The 21,530-nt window shown below is 39.6% G+C and overlaps 1 protein-coding gene across 4 annotated transcripts in view; it reads left to right on the top strand.

The window, feature by feature from the left end:
- Nucleotides 1-21,530, top strand: part of GOLGB1 (golgin B1) — a 90,726-nt gene that overhangs the window by 34,782 nt on the left and 34,414 nt on the right. For 3 of the 4 annotated variants that reach the window (XM_059687710.1, XM_059687707.1, XM_059687708.1), the window contains 6 exons: nt 1,622-1,744; nt 2,852-2,965; nt 4,953-5,355; nt 6,267-6,382; nt 15,388-15,502; nt 18,430-18,503. In XM_059687710.1, the coding sequence (XP_059543693.1) occupies nt 1,622-1,744; nt 2,852-2,965; nt 4,953-5,355; nt 6,267-6,382; nt 15,388-15,502; nt 18,430-18,503 (945 nt within the window). The remainder of the gene's footprint in view (nt 1-1,621; nt 1,745-2,851; nt 2,966-4,952; nt 5,356-6,266; nt 6,383-15,387; nt 15,503-18,429; nt 18,504-21,530) is intronic. The other variant, XM_059687709.1, reaches the window with a different exon arrangement.

A 21,530-nucleotide genomic window follows, 5' to 3' on the forward strand; every position in this document is an offset into this window, starting at 1 on the left:
TTTCTTTGGGAATGCTTTCGACTCCTGACACATTTCTTTTTTTCCTGAAGTGCCTTTGCAGCAGATGTTTACTTTATTGATAACTTGAGTATTAGTAGTGCCTTCTCTCTGTGGATGGTCTACTGTTGTGTATACAGTTAAAACTGTATATCCTGAAATCCTTACTTTTACCTATTAGCTTTTATTGTGTCCTTTTCATATATAAGCACTATATGCAATTCAGGATGAAAAATACAAAACATAAATTTACCGACAAGTGGCTTAAAACATGGAAAGCCAAGATATATAAACATATTAACAGATGAATCATAGTGCAAGTCATTCCAAGTAAGTGCATAGCAACAGCAACACAGACTGAAAGTATTTTGGAGAGGTGAAAGTGGTTACTTTGAGTGTGACAAGAGTTCAACAGAAACTTAAGCAAAATTGTGATGGACAGATAATGTAATATTCTTGACAAGGTAGGGGAAGGTGTTTCATTTGTGGAGAATGGTATGAGCAAAGTCTCAGAGAGGAAAAAGACTGGTACATTTGTGGGAAAGGATTTGTATATGTGTTTGGCTAATGAGGGGATTTCAGGGCCTATACACTTGAAACATAGGATTCCAAGTTCATAGTGATGACAGAATTCAGATAATCACAAAAATGTTGAAGATCTTTTCTTACCTAAAAGGAAAGCCAAGGTCAATTCAAGGTGTCACGAATTGAGAAATCAGCAATAGTTAAGGACCAATGCAAAATGGACTCCTAAAAGCTGGTGGACATGCTCAACTGGAGATTTTTTTTTTTTGAGCTTGTAAGAAATCTTTTAATTCTTCGACTCTTTTAGATTTTTTTCAATCTTTAATTTCTTTATTGATTAAGGTATTACATATGTGAGATCTTAATGAAATGAATAAGCAGGCACACACACATGTGTGTGCAAACACGTGCATGCACACACACTCAAAATAGCAATGATACTGAGCAGCTCACAGTCAGTCAACATATTTTTATTTCATTCTATTAAGAGCCAGTTACAAGTGAGGATGATCTAGAACTCTTCAAATAATGACAACTGAAAAGTGCTATCTGGGGAGGTGATGTGGGTTGGGAAATACACAAAGTTCTTTGGGAGAAGCAATTCTTTGAAAATAAGTCTAGAAAGAAAGATTCATGTTTTCTGTTGCAGAGAATCCTGAATAAAAAATCCATTAGTTTGAAGTTTGACTTATGAGGATTTCATTGAAACTTTTCAAGCATGAATATAACATTGAAAGAAGTGTCTAGGGATTAACAGAAATCTAACTTCACTTTGTATGTTTAATATTCTAACCTTGAAACTTCAAAAATATATAACTATTGAATACTTAAACATTTCTAGCAACCATGCAAATACGATTTTCTGTCAGAATTTATATTTAGGGTGACTTCTGAATTTGATAATAGGCTTTCTGTCACATTTGGAAGTTGCTGTCAGGCCTGCCTCTCTTCCAACATTATCAACTTTGACATTCAAACTTTAATTAGAAGAACCTATTGCTTATCAGTTCTCAGTGTCAATCTTTGGAGAATAGTCTATGAGTTTCGTTTGTGATATTTGGGGAGTGTAACTTGTATAGTTTCTCTGGTGTGTCTTTAGTTGAGTTCCATGCAGCAGGTGGTCCGAGAGAAAGATGCCCGCTTTGAAACACAAGTTCGTCTTCATGAAGATGAGCTTCTTCAGTTAGTAACCCAGGCAGATGTGGAAACAGAGATGCAACAGGTGTGTTGCTAAAACTTAGTAGAATGACTGTCATTTTTGGTTAACATTTAGTTAAATTGTCACAGCCATTTTTTTCACCATTACCCACTGCTCTTCACATGGTCTTAGCGTGCTCCTTAATTGGCTTCTTTTTGGTGTCCTTGTCTTCTGTTGCATATTGATTATTTATTTTTTTCTTATCCTACCTTACCTCTTTAACCAGGTTGTTGGTACTCAAAAGCTGAGTTTAATTGGCAAATGTATGTGGTAGTCAGAAATTGGTTTCCCTTTGGTTTGTTGATCATAAGCTGTTACCTATGTGCATTAAAAACCTGATCCAAAGCTTCAAATCATGAAGCCAGTTTTAAATTTTCAAAAATTAAATTAAAATAGGATTGATTTTGAAGCCATGAAGTCTTTCATCAAGTCAATATTTAAAAAATAATTATTGAATCTCTTTTGAAAATTGGCTTCATTGATTTTGAGCTTTTCACCTACTAACTCAAAGGTATTTGTTTCTGTTTAGTGTGTAGTGCAGTGTGGTACCTAAAGGGGCTCCAGTGGCCTTTCATGATTGATCCATTTAATTATTTTGAGTGAAAACTTTTTCTAAGTTCTAAGCAGTCCTTCAGAATATACCACTAAGGTTTCAGAATACAATGCTTTTTAAAGTAGAATATTAATGTATACATGTATCATAGATTAATTCATTCAACAAATGTCTATTGAGTGCATGTACCATGCATGACGCTAGAAGAAAAATGGTTCTTGCTTGCAGAGAATGTTTTCTTTGGTAAGTGAGATATATATGTACCTGTGTTATTTAGGTACAGGACATTGACTATATAATTTTAAAAAGTGGATGTGTGTCATTTTCTTTAATTATTAGAAAGGCTCCCTAACTCACGTACTTGCTTGCGTCTCAGTTTGGTGGTTGTCAGTGCTCTGGAAGAGACCTTTTTCAAGATTCTCTCTTGCTGCTGGTTGGGGAGCATGGCATGCTGGTGTCCCACTCTTTAATCTGTCATCCTCAACATCCAAAAATCTTAAGTTCACAAATCTACGTGACATTTTGAAATGACAGTGCTCATGTGTTAGCACATTATGTCTAAAATGTTTCCTTGTCAGAAACTGCGGGTGCTACAGAGGAAGCTTGAAGAGCATGAAGAAGCCTTATTGGGCCGTGCTCAGGTTGTGGAGCTGCTGCAACAGGAGCTGACTGCTGCCGAACAGAGAAACCAGGTACTGCCCTCTGATCTCAACTGCCTGCCTCGGCATTACTCATTTCTACTGTAGTTTGCCAGGCAGCAGGTATAAGATTTTGTTATAAGTTTTCAGAGAATTGATGGCATTTATTAATTCTTTCAACAAATTCCCTGTGGTGGTGGTGCATTGTAAGCAAAACAGATACAGTACATGTTTTTTTTCCCTCGTGAAGCTTACATTTAACATACGTATTTTTAAATTTAATATTTACTATAATGTATATCTCTTTTCTTACTTTATTTTTATTGTTGACGCTATTACAGATATGCCTATTTACCTCCCCCCCCCCTGCTTTTGCCCACCTCCGCCCAGCTCCCGCCCGCCCCCCCCCCCCCCCCCCCCCCGGCCCATCTCTACACTGTTGTCTGTGTGTTATCCATATGTGTTCTTTGGCTAATCCCTTCACCTTCTTTCATCTAGTCCCCTCCTCCCGCCTCCCCTATGAACTTACATTTCACATCTTTCTTTGCTGTTCTTTTCCTTTGTGATTTTAGACCTAGGTCTTACTTTCTCTAGAATGTCATATGCTCCTCTGGTGATTCTTTTCTATCAGTTTACCTCTTCTCTGTCTTGAATGATTCTTTTGCTTTATGTACTGTCCCTTCTTTGTTTTTGCTGGTTGACTTTCTGTTGGATTGAATTAATCCCACCATTTTGTAATATTCCCTTGAATCTAAAGGTGATCAAGGATGCTGATGTTCTAAGATCTTAAACTCAATATTCCATTCCATGACTGTAACCCACCTTGTTGTTCCCTTTCTTAGACTTTCCTAACCTTCCTTCTCATCAAGGTCCCTTGATCCTTTCACTTTGTTCCTTTAGTATTATTAGTTCTTTTTGGCCTTTCTCTCTTGCCTGTCCAGTATAGACCCATGTTCGACTATTTTGGCTGTTCTTCTACCAGCCCTTGGATTCCTTGTGTCTCTGCCCTATCACATTCAAAAAGCCACATTGTAATGTGGAATGGGTGTCATAGTTCACATTCTCTTCTTGTTCATGTGAGTGCAGATGCTGCTGGAGAAAGTCAGGCATCTCCTTTCTTCTTAATTTTCAACTCCTTTTAAGAAGACTTTCTTGCATAGAAACATATTCCCTTATCTCCAGTCCTAACAAAAGCCATACCCTGACACTGAGGCCCCTTTCTGGTTGTCATTAGATAATCAAGTTCAAATCCCAGTTATGTCACTTACTAGATTGGTACTTTATAGATGATTGCGTATATGTGACTTTTGGTAAATTTCCCTCCTTCTCTGCTCCTTTTAATACCTTTTAAGTATCTCTTTCATGGTGTCTATAATTTTGCATTATAATGATCTAAGTGTGACTCTCTCACTGAACTCTGAGTTCCTTGAAGGCAGGGACTGGATTGATTGATTAATTAATTAATTTATTCATTCATTCATTGTTTTTTGAGTACCGTGTACTCAAAATACTATATACTGTGCTATGTGCTAGAGAGCAATGATGATAAAACAGATACAGTCTCTTTCTCTTATTGACTTTATTTTGTATTGGGAGAGACAGAAATTAAAAGATAATGACTCAAATAAATAATACAATTAATGGCACAAATAAATACAAACTGTCAAAAGTATCAAGACGCAAACATTGAGAGTCTTATGCAATTGTAGGTTTGGTGCTGAGTGTCTAGCCCAGGGGTGGGCAAATCTTTTGACTCGAGGGCCACAATGGGTTCTTAAACTGGACCGGAGGGCCGGAACAAAAGCATGGATGGAGTGTTTGTGTGAACTAATATAAATTCAAAGTAAACATCATTACATAAAAGGGTACGGTCTTTTTTTTTTTTTTAGTTTTATTCATTTCAAACGGCCGGATCCGGCCCGCAGGCCGTAGTTTGCCCACGGCTGGTAGCCCATGCTTCACCTAGAAGAGGCACTTCCCTTTGCTTATTGAGATGAAAGAATGAATTTATGGTTCATGAGACTTTGTCTTTTTATCTTAGGTTCTCTCTCAGCAGTTACAGCAGATGGAAGCTGAGCATAATACTTTAAGAAACACTGTGGAAACAGAAAGACAGGAGGCCAAGACTCTGATGGAAAAGATGGACCTTGAAGTGGCAGAGAGAAAATTATCCTTTCATAACCTGCAGGAAGAAATGCGTCATCTACTGGAACAGCTTGAGCAAGCAGGTCAAGCGCAGGCTGAACTTCAGTACCGGTACAGTGCTTTGGAGCAGAAGCACAAAACAGAAATGGAAGAGAAGACCTCTCACATTTTGAGTCTTCAAAAGATTGAGCAAGAGCTACACTCTGCCTGTGATGCTCTAAAGGATGAAAATTCAAAGCTTCTCCAAGAGAAGAGTGAGCAGGCACTTCATTCAGCCCAGGCCATTCAGCAGCTGGAAGGTCAGTGTTTGATTGCTTTTGAAGCTCACGGTCCAGAACTTGGGTGCTCCTACTTCAGAATTTTAGGGTTAATAACATCATTTGCTCAAACCAATTGAATCAATGGAAGGATTAAAGCATCTCTTCTGAACTCTTTGTTGTGTTTCTCCTGTCTCTGATGAAAATTATAATCTTGCTTAATACTATAATTGTACTAAAAACTATTGATGATGATGTGTCAGATATTTAAAGGAAGGCTATATAAAATATGACTGGGGTCTGAAGGGTTCAGTGACTGAATTGAGTAGGATTTGGAATAATTTATGGATAACTCAGGCTATATCTAAGTGCATAGGTAGGGGGACATGGATCTGAATGCTTTTCTTATCATTGAAAATTTCTTTTTAAAGAAAATTTTTATCCTTGATGAAGGTTTAAGAAAACATTTTTTGAAAAATGTTATTAAAATAAGAAATGCCTCTAATTATTTTAATTCTAATAGATTGTTATATACATAAAGGAAAGAATTAAGTTGAAGATCTGTATTGAAGAACTGAACATTAACTAGAAAGCCTTGAGGCGCATAACATGGGAACGGTGTGTTATAAGCACACTGCCCTCTTAAATGAACCATGTTCATGTTTAAAACTCCTATAAAATCTCCATGGACTTTATAACACTTCAGTGAAGAGTAAAGAAATAAAACAAAAAATGCCACGTAGGCCTGTTTTATTTTACCTTTGAAGCAAGGGGTTTACTGGGGATGCCTTTTGGTCCTTGAGATCATTTAACAGTTTTAAAAGATGTTGTCATTGATGGCATAATTGTAATTAAGAAAACTAAACAGCATATAATGTATCCCTAGAAAATAATAACTCACTAAGTTTCAGACTTGAGGCAGAAATCATTTCTATTTATTTTCTTTTCCTTAGATCAACTTGAACAAAAATCCAAGGAAATTACCCAATTTCTAAATAAACCAACTTTGCAAAATGATGAAACAGCAACTCAGACTTCTTTCCCAGATATTTATAATGAGGGTGCACAGGTAATTAAATGTACATTTCTTATGAATATGGTCTATTTGTGTTTGGGTGTTCTAATGAGAATTTATTCCAGAGGGCAGTATAATAAGCCTTTTGTCCTTTAGGCCTGATAAAATGCTTTTTGGAAGGAATCAGGAAAGACATTAATTTAGTGTCTCAGCAACAAATAATGAGAAAAAAGTAGATAACAAGCACCATGATCTCAGGAGCCCTTCTGATTCTAAGATCTTAAAAATCTTAGGAGAGTAATCGTTTCTTTTTTAATCTATAATCAGTTTTCTCAGTTGAGAAGGCAATTTCATTTTTGGTAGGCTGAGATTTGATCAGGTTTAATGCATGCATTTCAGTCTAACCAAATTTATTAGTGTATTATAGAAATCATAATGTTCTCATTAATTAATTAACAGTAAAACATTTAATTACTAAGTGGCCATTGATTGGCCAGTATTTTCTTTCTTCCTTCTATAAAAATTTTTGTGGGAAGTTAGGTTATAATCACAAGAAGGCTGCTAATTTAGCATGAACAAAGGGAGTTATTTTGATGATCTTAATTAGCTAGTGTCAAACTAGGATACTTGGATTCATTCATCTCCATGTATAAAGATAAGAATGTATCTTTCCAAACTGACAGACATATTGGCCAGCAGAGTCCCATTTTCCCTGGGCAGTACTGTGCACTGATAAAAACTTCTGCTTCCTGGTTTCTAGCATCTAGGCTTTCCAATCTCTTCTATTCTTTCATTCTCAACCTTTCCCTCCAATGTTTTGTTAAGACATTTTAAACAATTCAAAAAAATTGAAAGAACATGAGTATACCCAACATCTAGATTCTGTCACTAACATTTTACTGTATTTGCCTTACCAAATTTCCATTTATCCAGTGATTCATCTTAATTTTTTTACACATTTTATGGTAAGTTGTATACATTTTTCTCTAAATATCTCAGCATGCATGTTATTGACTAGATTTTAATATTTGTTTACTAGAGACCTGATGCACAAAGATTCGTGCAAGAATAGGTCTTCCTTCCCCTGGCTGCTGGCACTGGCTTCCCTCCGGCACCCGGGACCCGGGCCTTCGCTCCGGAGCCACCTCCCATGCACTTTGGCTGGCTCCGTTGCTGCCGCCCAGAGACTGGCCCTGGGCGGCCCGCCAGGGCTTGCGGGAGGCTTGGCTTCCTTTGTCGCTGGGGCAACGAAGGAAGCCAAGCATCCCACCTGAAGGAAGCCAAGCATCCTGCCCGCTCTGGCTGGCTCCGTGGCTCCGTCCGGCGCCGCCATCTTTTTATCTATGGGCTCTGCCATCTTTGTCATGGAGTGATGGTTAATTTGCATATTACCCTTTTATTAGTATACATAGTGCTTTTGAGGATTTACAAAACATGAAATGTAAAAATATTAAGTATACCATTCATTGAGTTTTGGTATATGCTTATACATGTGTTATCCAAATCCTTAACAAGATATATTATTACGATAGTATCCTCATACCCTTTTTTTTAAAATTGGGGTTACATTGGTTAATAAAATTAAATAGGTTTCAACTCACATCATTTTGCAGTCAATCCTACCCTTCCTCTCCAGAGACAGTGTTCAATTTTTCACTGTAGAATGATTATACCTGTTTTATGGCATCATATTAATGTAACCACATATGTGTGCTCTTTTGTGTAAAGCTTCTTTCTTTCACTTAGTATATTTTGAGATTCATCCATCTTGTTCCATATGTTATAATTTATTTTATATTGCTGAAAAGTATTGTATTCTATTTTATGAATATACTTGCATTTTCCCTTTGCATGATTGGGCTATAATTTCCTTGATAATTTGATGGTTTTTTTGCATTTTATTTTCATTTATCTATTGATTTTCCTTTTAAACAGCTTGAATAGAGGTGTAATTTACATATAGTAATTTGCACACTTTTAAAGTACACAGTTTGATCAATTTTGGCATATGCTTTAAACCATCACCACTATAAACAGCATGAACATACTCATTACCAGGTCCCCTGTTAATTTCTTCTTCACATCTCTTCCTACCCAGGCAACCTCTGATCTTCTTTCTGTCATATAGCTTAGTTTGTGTTTTTTAGGATTTTACATAAATTGTATATACTTTTTATGTGTTTCTGTTTCCTTTTGTTCAGCAAACTTATTTTGAGACTCATCCTATTATGTGTGTAGAAATAATTTATTCTTTTGTTATAACTGAGGATATTATACATACATACCACAATTTATCCACTTATTGTTGGACAAATTTGGGTGGTTGAAAGCTTTTGACAATTATGAATAAAGCTTCTGTGTATGTTCTTTTATAAATCTATAAATTTATAAACCTATGCTTGTTTTATTCTTGGTAAATAACTAGAAGTGGAATGCCTAGATCTATGAGGAATATTTGGAAGGTTTTAAGACACTGCTAGACTGTTTTCCAAAGTGGTTGTACCATTTTACATTCACACCAGCAGTGAATGAGAGTTGCAAGATAAACTTTACTTTGTAATAATATATTATCCTTCTATTTTTTTGTATTCAATTTGCTAAAATTTTGTTTTAAAGTTTTGCATTTATGTTCATGAGGAATATTAGGGGTTTTGTTGTGTGAGTGTGTGTGTGTGTGTGTGTGTGTGTGTGTGTGTGTGTGTGTTTTAACTTTATTGTTAAAAGTACTACTCTTTATCCCCCTGAAGACTCCCTCCAGCTCTTCACTACCCTAGTGTCTGTGTCCATGGGCTGTGCATATATGCATACAAGTTCTTTGGATGATTGCCTCCCATCCACCCCCCTGCCCTCTGAGATTCTACACTCTGTTCCATGCTTCCATGTCTCTGGATCTACTCTCTTCATCAGTTTATCCTATCTAATAATAGACAAACATGGTAATTGACCATACCTCCGCTACGCTTCCCATTGGCTAATCAGCAGGATATGCAAATTAACTGCCAACAAAGATGGCGGCCGGCAGCCACGCAGCTGAAGCGAGCAGGAGGCTTGCTTGCTCCAGTGATGGAGGAAGCCAAGGTTCCACGCCTGCTGCGGCCCGGCTCTGAGCTCCAGAAGCAACAATGTTTCAATTATAGAAGCTAAACAAACCCCAGATACCTGCTTTCAGCCAGCCGGGGCCTCAGAGCTTAGAGCGCCAGTGATGGCAACAGAGTTTCAATTATAGAAGGTAAACAAACCCAGATACCTGCTTTCAGCGAGCCACGGTCTCAGAGCTGGAGTCAGGCTTCAGAGCTGGAGCTGGCTCTCAGCTCCAGTGACAGCTATAGAAGGTAAATAAATCCCAGAATAAAAAATAAAAAAAAAAGGCTGGGAGCTTCAGTCTCCCGCCAGCATGAAAACAGCCCTTAGCCCCTCACCCAGACTGGCCAGGCACCCCAGTGGGGACCCCCACCCTAAAGGGGGTGTGACCAGCTGCAAACAGCCATCAGCCCGTTATCCAGGCTGGCCAGGCACCCAAGCAGGACCCCCACCCTGATCCGGGACACCCTTCAGGGCAAACCAGCCAGCCCCCACCCGTGCACCAAGCCTCTATCCTATATAGTAAAAGGGTAATATGCAAACTGACCCTAACAGCAGAAAGACTGGGAATGACTGGTCACTATGACACACACTGACCACCAGGGGGCAGACGCTCAGTGCAGGAGCTGCCCTCTGGTGGTCAGTGTGCTCTCACAGGGGGAGCTCTGCTCAGCCACAAGCCAGGCTGATGGCTGCCAGTACAGCGGTGGTGGTGGGAGCCTCTCCTGCCTCCTCAGCAGCACTAAGGATGTCTGACTGAAGCTTAGGTCTGCTCCCTGCTGTCAAATGGACATCCCCCGAGGGCTGCCGGGCTGCCAGAGGGATGTCTGATTGCCAGCTTAGGCCCAATCCCCCGGGGAGCAGGCCTAAGCCAGCAAGTGGTCACCCCCGAGGGGTCCCAGACTGCGAGGGGGCACAGGCCGGGCTGAGGGATCCCTTACCCCCCAGTGCACAAATTTTTGTGCACCGGGCCTCTAGTTTTGTTAATAAGATTCCACATATGAGTGAGATCATGTGATACTTGTCTTTCTCTGACTGACTTATTTCACTTGGCATGATACTTTCCAGGTCCCTCCATGCTGTCTCAAAGGGTAAGAGATTCTGCTGCATAGTATTCCATGGTATAAATGTACCACAGCTATTTTTTAAGTATATTTTTATTGATTTCACAGAGAGAGAGAGAAACATCAATGGTGAGAGAAAATCATTGATTGATTGCCTCCTGCATGCCCCCCACTGGGGATTGAGCCCACAACCTGGGCACATGCCCTTGACCAGAATCAAACCCAGGACCCTCAGTCCGCAGGCCAGTGCTCCATCCACTGAGCCAAACCAACCAGGGGTGTACCACAGCTTTTTTATCCACTCATCTACTGATGGGCAATTGGGCTGTTTCCAGATCTTATGCTGCTATGTACATTATGCTGCTATGAGCATAGGGTGCATACTTTCTTTCTGATTGGTATTTTTGGTTTCTCAGGATATAAGGAATATTAGTTTGCCTATAGTTTTCTTAATATCTTTTTCTGGTGTTGCCGAATGAGTAATACTGGCATTTTGGAATGAATTGGGAAGTTGTCCTTTCTCTTTCATTTTTTAAAAAATTCTGTGTATACTTGGTATTATTTCTTTCTTAAATTTTTGGTGAAAATTCACCAGTGAAGCCAACTAGTCCTGAAGTTTTCTTTGTGGGAGCATATTTCTGTACAAATTATATTTGTTTTATATCTTGTAGAAAAATTGTCCATTTTATCTAAAATCTCAAATTTATTAGGCATAAAGTTATTCAAATAGTTCCTAATTATCCTTTTGATGTCAGTAGAATATGTAGTGATATTGGCTCTCCCATTCCTGATATTGGTAATTTGTGTTTCCTTTCTTTTTTTTTTTTTTTAAATATATTTTATTGATTTTTTACAGAGAGGAAGGGAGAGATAGAGAGTTAGAAATATCGATGAGAAAGAAACATCGATCAGCCGCCTCCTGCACATCTCCTACTGGGGATGTGCCCACAACCCAGGTACATGCCCTTGACCGGAATCAAACCTGGGACCTTTCAGTCCGCAGGCCGACGCTCTGTCCACTGAGCCAAACCGGTTTCGGCTGTGTTTCCTTTCTTATTACAGGTTAGACTGCCCAGAGGTTTATCTACTTTACTGATCTAAAAAGTGGCTTTGGTTTTATTGATTCTCTGTTGTTGTTTTTTATTTTTATTTTATTGGTTTATACTTTGATCTTTGTTATTTCCTTCTTCTGTTTACTTTGGATTTGATTTCTTATCTTCTTAAGGTGTTATCTGAGACCATTAGTTTGAGACCTTTCTTATTTCTAATACTAGAGGCCTGGTGCACAAATCCGTGCACCAGTGGGGTTCCTCAGCCTGGCCTGTGGGATTGGGCTGAAACTGGCTCTCTGACATCCCCTGAGGGGTCCTGGATTGCAAGAGGGCGCAGGTCAAGCTGAGGGACCCCACCAGTGCATGATCAGGGCCGGAGAGGGATGCAGAAAGTTTGCCAGCCAAGAAGGGACCCTGGGAGGGCTCCACGGCATGTCCGGCCCATCTTGCTCAGTCCCGATCGGCCAGACCCCAGCAGCAAGCTCACCTACTGGTCGGAGTGTCTTCTCCCTGGTGGTCAGTGCACATCATAGCGAGCAGTTGAACGGCCTTAGCATATCATTAGCATATTACGTTTTGATTGGTTGAACAGCCAACTGGACACTTAACATATTAGGCTTTTATTATATAGGATTAGAGGCCCAGTGCACAAAATTCATGCATGGGTGGGGGGTCCCTCAGCCCGGCCTGAACCCTCTGTAATCCTGGACCACTGGCTCCTAACCACTCGCCTGCCTGCCTGCCTAATCACCCCTAATCATCTCTACCTGCTGGCCTGATGACCCCCTAACCGCCTCTGCCTGCCAGCCTGATGACCCCCTTAACCACTCCCCTGCTGGCCTGATCGCCCCCAACTGTTCCCTTGCCAGCCTGATCGCCCCCAGCTGCTCCCTTGTCGGCCTCATCACCCCCAACTGCTCCCCTGCCAGCCTGATCACCCCTAACTGCCCTCCTCTGCTGGCCTGATCGCCCCCTAACTGCCCTCCCCTTCTGGCCTGATCACCTCCTAACTGCCCTCCCCTGCAGACCTGATCCCCCCTAAGTGCTCTCCCATGCCAGCCTGATTGCCTCCTAACTGCCCTCCACTGCCAGCCTGGTCGCCCCCAACTGTCCTCCCTTGCAGTCCTGGTCAGGCCCAACTTCCCTCCCCTGCAGGCCTGGTCCCCACCACTGCCCTCCACTGCAGGCCTGGTCACCCCCAAGTACCCTACCCTGCAGGCCTGGTCACCCCTAATTGCCCTCCCATGCTGGCTTGGTTGCCCTCAACTGCCCTCTCCTGCAGGCTTTGTCCCTCCAAACTGCCCTCCCCTGCAGGCCTGATCGCTACCAACTGCCCTCCCCTGCAGGCCTGATCGCCCCCAACTGCCCCCCCTGCTGGCCATCTTGTGTCCACAAGGTGGCGACCATCTTGTGTGTTGGAGTGATGGTCAATTTGCATATTACCTCTTTATTAGATAGGATTATTAACTATTCTCTATGCTGTACTTTACATCTCTGTGACTATTTTATAATTGCTGATTTGTACTTCTTAACCTCTTCATGTTTTCCACCTAGCTCCCCAAGCTCCCCTCCATCTATTTGTTCTCCGTATCCATGATTTTTATGTCTTTTTTTTATTGTGACCCAGTTATCGTTATGAAATGACCTTCTTTATCCCTGGTGACATTCTTTGCTCTGAGATGTACTTTGTCTGATTTTAATATAGCTACTCTATTTTTCCTTTGATTAGTGTTAATGTGATACATCTTTTTAACAATATACATCCTTAACCATTCAGTCCTCTTAGAGTTAATACTGTTCCACTCCCCTTAAAATAGAGAAATCTTATAATCATAAGCCCTTGTGCTGTTCCTTTTTTTCTTTATTGATTAAGGTATCACATGTGTCCTTATCCCCTTGTGCTATTCTTTATGCTATAGCTGCTGTATGTATTATATTAACAAAAGTTAGAAATCCCAGATCACAATTTCAACATTAAGACTTTTCTTCTATCCTTGTTTGATGGACTTAGTTATGGTTTTCTTTGTAATTTTATTTCCTATCTTTTATTAAGTTTCTTACATGTATAAATTTATGTTTGGGAAAATTTTGGCCATTATTTTTTCAAGTACTTTTCATGCCCATTTTGCCCTTTGTTTTTCTATGGAAGTCTTTACTAAGACTTCCTATTTTTTCATTCATTATAAAATATCTTTCTTTATGTCCTGAGATACTTATAATCATAGATCTTTAAAATCATTGTTTGCTAATTCCAAAATCTGCATCATTTTGTACTTGGTCTCTGTTGATTATATTTGTTTGCTTGTTCTGAGAATTCGTCACATTTCCTATTTTTTTGTGTGATAAGTGATTTTGTATTGAATATTGTGAGTGTTTTTTTCTCAAGATTCTCTTCTGTTATTTCTAAAATCCGAAGAGTTTTGATTACTTTTTATCAGCCAGTAATTTGGACTCAACCCACAAACTCTGGCCTATGGTAGGCAGCCACTCAAAATTTGGTTGTATTATTTTTGTCTTAGCTGGACTGCTTCAAGTCAGCCCTGAAAATGCGCAATTCATTGTTCATAGTTTATATATAGAATTTAGGGCTCCCCTAAATTTGTCCCGAAGTCCGTCTCCTCATTCTTCAAGCCAAAAACACCGGTGGCTTTCCTGTGGTTCACCTGCCCTGTGTAAAGCAAATTGGGAGCTTCCCTCAGGATAAAGGCCATGAAATCCTTACACTCATCTCTTGTCATTTCTTTAAGCTTGAAATGAAGGTTTGGGGCTAAGTGAGCTATAAAGACCCTCAAGGCTCAAAAATTCTACAATTTTCTGAAAAATTATATAGAATAATCCCCCTGGAGAAGAAAAATATATAAAAAGACATAAAACTAAAGGTGTGGCATAATTTAATATTTGCCTGTCATTAGAAAAAGCAAACAATACATATGCATAAATGAAACACAAGCAAAAAACAATTGTGGCTCTTCCTCCTTTCCTAAGGGGTACATATTACTTTGCCTGTGTTCTTCCTTGAGAGCTTCTCTATGTTCAGTCTCCTGAAGAGTCACCTTATTATCATGTGACCTTAACCTAATTTTGTGATGTTATGTATTTGTGAACTTAGGGATGTTCTTTCCTATGCAATAGACTTGGGATTCTGTCTTTGTAATCTAGGCTTCAGTTTTAAATTCAAAAACCAATGAACTAGAAGCTTGTGTGAAATATTTTTTCTTTCTGGAAAAAATATTCTTCTTCTTTTTTTTTCTTAATATATTTTATTGATTTTTTTACAGAGAGGAAGGGAGAGAGATAGAGAGTTAGAAACATCAGTGAGAGAGAAACATCGATCAGCTGCCTCCTGCACATCTCCTACTGGGGATGTGCCCGCAACCCAGGTACATGCCCTTGACCGGAATCGAATCTGGGACCCTTCAGTCCGCAGGCCGACGCTCTATCCACTGAGCCAAACCGGTTTCGGCGAAAAAATATTCTTTAATAATTACTTAGGCAATAAGTAGATGCTCTTTTTTAAAATATATATATATTTTTATTGCTTTCAGAGAGGAAAGGAGAGAAGAGAGAGATAGAAAACATCAATGATGAGAGAGAATCATTGATCAGCTGCCTCCTACGTGCCCTCTGCTGGGGATTGAGCCCACAATCCAGGCATGTGCTGTGATAGGGAATTGAACCATGACCTTCTAGTTCATAGCTTTATGTTCAACCACTGAGCCATGCCATCTGGGCAGTAATGCTACTTTTAACATATTTTCATGGCTGAAGAACTTTTAGAAGACAAAAATGCTTAAGGCTGTCTGGCACTAGTATGAGAGTTTTTCACTGGAGATAATTAATTTGTTGTTTTTCTACAATTTAGGTGGTCACTGAGGAGAATATTGCCTTTTTGCAGAAGAGAGTGGTAGAACTAGAGAAGGAAAAGGGGGCCTTGCTCCTTAGTTCCATAGAACTGGAAGAACTGAAAGCTGAGAATGGTAGGTAAAAATGAAAACCGTAATTCTATCTACTGAACCCACAAGTGCTTCTACTTTTACCATGATACGTATATAATATATAGATTCTCTGATTATTTGATAATAAAAACCTTACTTAGATAGCTGAGGGTGATTATTGAAGACAGGATTAACATAATTTAAACAATTTAAACACAATACCAATGTTTACTATAACTTTTTGCATCATGGGTGATAAATGCTGTAGGATGTCTGTATTATATTCATTTTGGAATACTCAAGGACTGTTAAAGGAAAAATGGCCTAAATAGGACTTGAATAAGACGATGAATTTTTAAATAGGAAAAATGAAAAAAGAACAGAAATGCCTGGTAATAAATTTGTGAGATGAGGTAATAGAGATCAGTATAAATAAAGGTTCAAAGGTAGAAATGATTTTGGGTTTTATTCATGCTATACTCACTGAGAACCCTATACTTATCTTTAAGGCCTCAGCTAGAGTGTTATCTTTTTCAGGAAGTTGACTTAGATATCCCAAAGTTGGGTTAAATGCATTTTTGTGTTTTTGTAACATCCTTGCATTCCTTTAACATTATATTAAAATAATTTGTTTATATTTTATACTATTTGCTCTTCAAAGATAAAGGTAAGCTGTTTCAGGACGGGCCATTTTCGTTGTTCTTTGCTTTACCTTTTATCAACAACTAGAATAGTATCTGTCAAATAGTAGCTGCCAAATAAAGTTTTGTTGGTTTGAACTAAATTTAGCATTTTATTCTGTAGGAATGTGTGTGAATAGTTTAGTAAGGATGAAGACATACCTTCTCCCATTTATCACCCGCTTCACAAGGAACTTATGATTTTAGTAGCATGTAGTTAATGCTTTACTGATCTGTTTTATACTGATTAACTAATATGCTATGTCTTGATTGAAAATGAATACCAAGTAAAGTTTGTCTCATTTCTTAAATGCTAAAACCAGTATTTCCACCCTAATCATGCTATAGTTACACTTAGCTCTAAACTGGGGGTTACTTTATTAGGCTACTAGAGGCCCGGTACATGACATTTGTGCACTGGGGGGGTGGGTCCCTCAGCCTGGCCTGCACCCTCTTGCAGTCCAGGACCCCTTGGGGGATGTCTGCCTGCCAACTGCCTGCAGGGAGTGGGCCTAAGCCAGCAGTTGGACATCCCCTGAGGGGGCCTTAGCACTGCCTCGGAGGTGGGAGAGGTTCCTGCCACCACCACTGTGCTTGCCAGCCGCGAGCCCAACTCTGACTGAGTGGTACTACCCCTGTGGGAGCGCACTGACCACCAGGGGGCAGTTTCTGTGTTGAGCGTCTGCCCCCTGGTGGTCAGTGCACATCATGGCAACCGTTCGTTCTGCTGTTTGGTCAATTTGCATATTAGGGTTTTATTATATAGGATTCCAACCATTGTTCCCACCAAAAATTCAACACATTGTTCAACCCACTCAGAGCACTTTTTTGAGACCTATCCATGATGATTATTTTGCAGTTTTGCAAACAATACCTATCATTGTCATGCAGCTCATTATGGTTTAGAGGTATTACATATGTTCTATTCTACTTGCTCTTTCCTGCAGAGATCACTAATACAAAAAAGAATAAAAGGATTTTTTGTATTAGTTTTTCCATCTGGTTTCATAGGTTACCTTTGCTTTATGCATCATGTTCTGCTCACCTCACCCTTTGCACTCTTTTACCACTGTGCCCCATACTCAAATAATCTTGTGAAGTGTCTGAACATATTGTATGACTTAAATTTGTTTCATGAATGTTCAGTCATTCAGCAAATTTTTATATGCCAGGCACTAATATAGTTGCTAGGAATGCTCTGAACATATTAGAAGGGAAGATAGGCCATAAACATGTATCTAAATAAGATCATTTCAGAGAGTGATAAATCTATATATATATAAAAGCCTAAGTGACCATTATCACTGGACAACTGGCCGGTAGCTATGATGCTCACTGACCACGAGGGGGCAGATGCTCAATGCAGGAGCTGCCCCTGGTGGTCAGTGCGCTCCCACAGCCAACCTCCTGTGGCTGGCTAACCTACCGCAGTCCCTCCCCCTAGCCGGCCAACCCCAATTGGCCCTGTTCGGGACTGAGCGAGGTGGCCCCAATCAGCCCCGATTGCTGGCCAGGCAAAGGGACCCCACCTGTGCATGAATTTGTGCACCAGCTCTCTAGTTGCATTATAATAGAGCATGGGATAGAACTCAGAAGACTGGATTCTGATTTCAGCTCTCTATGAACCAGCTGTATATAGGTCTTGACATTTCTTCGTTTCCTCATATGGTCATTGAGGAGATTTGATATCTTTATGAACATATGTAAAAGAACATTGAGGACATTATAAGTGCTATATTAATACAAGATGTTTTTGAATACAGTAGGGTTATGGATAAATTAAGGCAAATTTATTGCCCTAGAAGCCTCAACTTATTTTTACAGAAATATTCACTGCTTCTTGTCACATGCTCGGATGTCCTTTTACTTTAAAGCCTCCACTTTCTATAATAATAAAAGCATAATATGCTAATTAGGCTGGAGGACCTTCAGGACTAAGCCGTGGCGCCGCGGGGGCCGAGGCAGAGGCAAGCCACCATGGCGGTGGGGACCGAGGCCCTTGCACGAATTTTGTGCATTGGGCCTCTAGTTTATTATGTTTCACTCAGGTTATTATTATCACCTAGTAGTAGGTGATAATACCTGCTATTTTTTTGCAATTTCTATCTTATACCTGCTTTTTTCTTGCCATTTTTTTTTAATTAGCCTTCTCTCCCAAACTACTTTTATCTGTTTCTTTACTCTTGATTATTTCATGCATCTCAAAAAGCCTCACACATAAAATCATGCCTCTGGGTTTTTAAACACTTTACCTATATCTCCTAAGGATATTTATTTTGTGACTTTCAGAAAAACTATCTTCTCAGATTACTCTCCTGGAGGCTCAGAATAGAACTGGAGAGGCAGATAGAGAAGTCAATGAGGTAAGTGATGCATTCTTAAAATAACCAGAATGTGAACTAGATCACGAGGATTTAGTTTCAAACCTAAACATTTCTGCAATTTTCTAATGTTGACAGACAATTACATTACCTAGAAAGTTAGATCTGTTTAAGAAATTCAGTGGTTATTATTTCCCATATACTCTCATTTATTTCTGAATATTTGGATTCTTTAATTTGTCCTGAACAAATAAAAACAGGTTTGATAACCCATTTCTCATAATGGGTTATCATTTATCTCAACTTCTTTGCCCACCTCAAAATAGTTTCTCAGTAAAGTGCTCAGATAAACACTCTAGTTTGCCCCCCACCCCCAATCATTTGGCACAGTTTCACTTAAGATTATATTAAAAAGGTATTTTTGGATGATGTTGCTTTTTATAATCTGAAAATTACTATAATAAATTTGTGATTCCTTAATATTCTGTTGATATAAGTTACTGTTAGCCGGTGTTTTATTAGCTATGTTTTTCCAATCAATAAGTCAATGATAGAGTCATAAATGGCCTTGAGAAATAATGTAACTTCTTAACAGAAGTGTCTGCTTGCTTATTGTATTAAAGTTCTCCAGAGAAATAGAATAGGAAGTGTGTGTGTGTGTGTGTGTGTGTGTGTGTATCTATATCTATCTATCTATATATATATATATATATATATATATATATATATAGAGAGAGAGAGAGAGAGAGAGAGAGAGAGAGAGAGAGAGAGAGAGAAACGGGGGGCGGGGAGATATTTTAAGGAATTAACTCAGGCAATTGTGGAGGCTGGCAAATTCAGAATATACCGGTTAGGCCAGCAGGCTGGAGACCCAGAGAAGAGTTGAAGTTTAAATCCAAAGGCAATCTGCTGACAAAATTCCCTCTTTGGAGGACAACATCCTTTTTTTTTTTTTTTTTTTTTGAGTGGGTGGGTTTTAAGGCCTTCAACTGATTGGGTAAGACCCACCCACATTATAGAGAATAATATGCTTTATTCAAAGTCTACTGATTTAAATGTTAATCTCACCCAAAAATACCTTCACAGAAACATCTAGAGTAATATTTGACCAAGTGTGACCTAGCCAAGATGGCAATAAAATTAACCACCACAATTATATTCATGCCTTTTCATGGGGCCATTGGTGCTCTGTTCACAAAATTGTCAAAAGGAATTAAATTTTGAAAATAGTAGCATTATATGAATACTGACAGAGTAAAAATAAATTTTGTTTGGCCAGGGGATGCTTAATGTTTTAAGATGCTTAGTAGTGGCTAGTGAGAACAAGATAATTTAGCTCAAAAAGGAACAAATAAGAAAGATGGGAATCTGTTAAGAAGAAAAACAAAACAACCAGAAGGGAGAACAAATAGGGAACAATGAAAAAGAAAGATAAAAAGGCACTCAGAAATTGCAAAGAAAGGGTGAATAAGATCATTCCGTGGGATAAGAGAAGGTGAGTAGGAAAGTGTAAACTCAGCTGAAAGAGGCAAACTTGTATTAGGAGAAAACGTGAGAGTGGCTAGAAACAGTCAAATTCTCTGGTTATATGCCCTCTCCTTATGGGATGACATTGATTTTTTACTGGAGCCAAAAAGTTAATTAAACTGTAGATGTAGGAAGCAGCAGATAGCATGACAGATAGTTCAAAAAGAGGAAATAAGAATACTTAGGGTAAGAGAGAGAACAAAAAAGGAGTTCGTTTATTAAAGTCTTCTGGCAGGTGTGATTCCTTAACCATATCAGATTTTTAATGTATATATGGATGGAAAAATAGGAATGTGACATGAAGAAATTATAAAGAAACATTTTTCCTGTCCCAAATACTGTTTCTAGAAATATGACTGTGAATAATACAGAAAGTGAAGAGTTTTAAATGATTAAAAATAATGCTTATGAAAACTGATGAGATAACTTTTATCAGAATAATAATCTAAAATAATGAATTTTTTTCTTAGTGACTGAGAATGATACTAAGCTAATATTCACTGAATACTTACTATGTGCCAGTTTTTGCTAGTAGGTGGCAGAACTAAGATATGAACTTGGACAGTCAGGCTGCAGAGCTTGTACTCTTGACTACTTCATTATTTGACAATTTTCTATCAAATTGGATTTTTTTTTCTGGTAGGAAAAGGTATTATTGACAAAGGTGGAGATTTTATTATACATATAGGCCCGGTGCACAAAATTTGTTCACTCAGGGGGTGTCCCTCAGCCCGGCCTGTGCCCTCTTGCAGTCTGGGAGCCCTTGGGAGATGTCAGACTGATGGCTTAGGCTGGCTCCCTGCAGGGAGTTGGCCTAAGCCGGCAGTTGGACATTCTTAGCACTGCCGCGGAGGCGAGAGAGGCTCCCACCACTGCTGCTGTGCTCACCAGCTGTGAGCCTGACTTCTGGCTGTGGTGCTCCCCCTGTGGGAGCGCACTGACACCAGAGGGCAGCTCCTGCATTGCGCGTCTGCCCCCTTGTGGTTAATGCACTTCATAGCGACTGGTTGTTCTGCTGTCGGGCCGAAACTGGTTCTCTGACATCCCTTGAGGGGTCCCAGATTGCGAGAGGGTGCAGGCCAGGCCAAGGGACCCCACTGGTGTACAGTCGGGGCTGGGGAGGAACACGGAAGGTTGGCCAGCCGTTGAGGGACTGCGGGAGGGCTCCAGGGTGTGTCTGGCCCATCTTGCTCAGTCCTGATTGGCCTGACCCCAGCAGCAAGCTAACCTACCAGTCAGAGCATCTGCCCCCTGGTGGTTAGTGCACGTCATAGCGACTGGTCAACCGGTTGACTGTCTGCCCCCTGGTGGTCAGTGCACAGCATAGTGACTGGTTGTCTGTCTGCACCCTGGTGGTCAGTGCACATCATAGTGAGCAGTTGAGCAGCCTTAGCATATCATTAACATATTACGCTTTGATTGGTTGAACTGATGACCAGACACTTAGCATATTAGGCTTATTGTATAGGATACTGTCCCCAAACTCACTCAATAAAAATACTAATTAAATTTACTATGAGATTTCACTGATTTTGTTTTCCT

Source organism: Myotis daubentonii, chromosome 3 (genome assembly GCF_963259705.1).
Source record: "Myotis daubentonii chromosome 3, mMyoDau2.1, whole genome shotgun sequence".
In the NCBI taxonomy this organism is placed as follows: Eukaryota; Metazoa; Chordata; class Mammalia; order Chiroptera; family Vespertilionidae; genus Myotis; species Myotis daubentonii.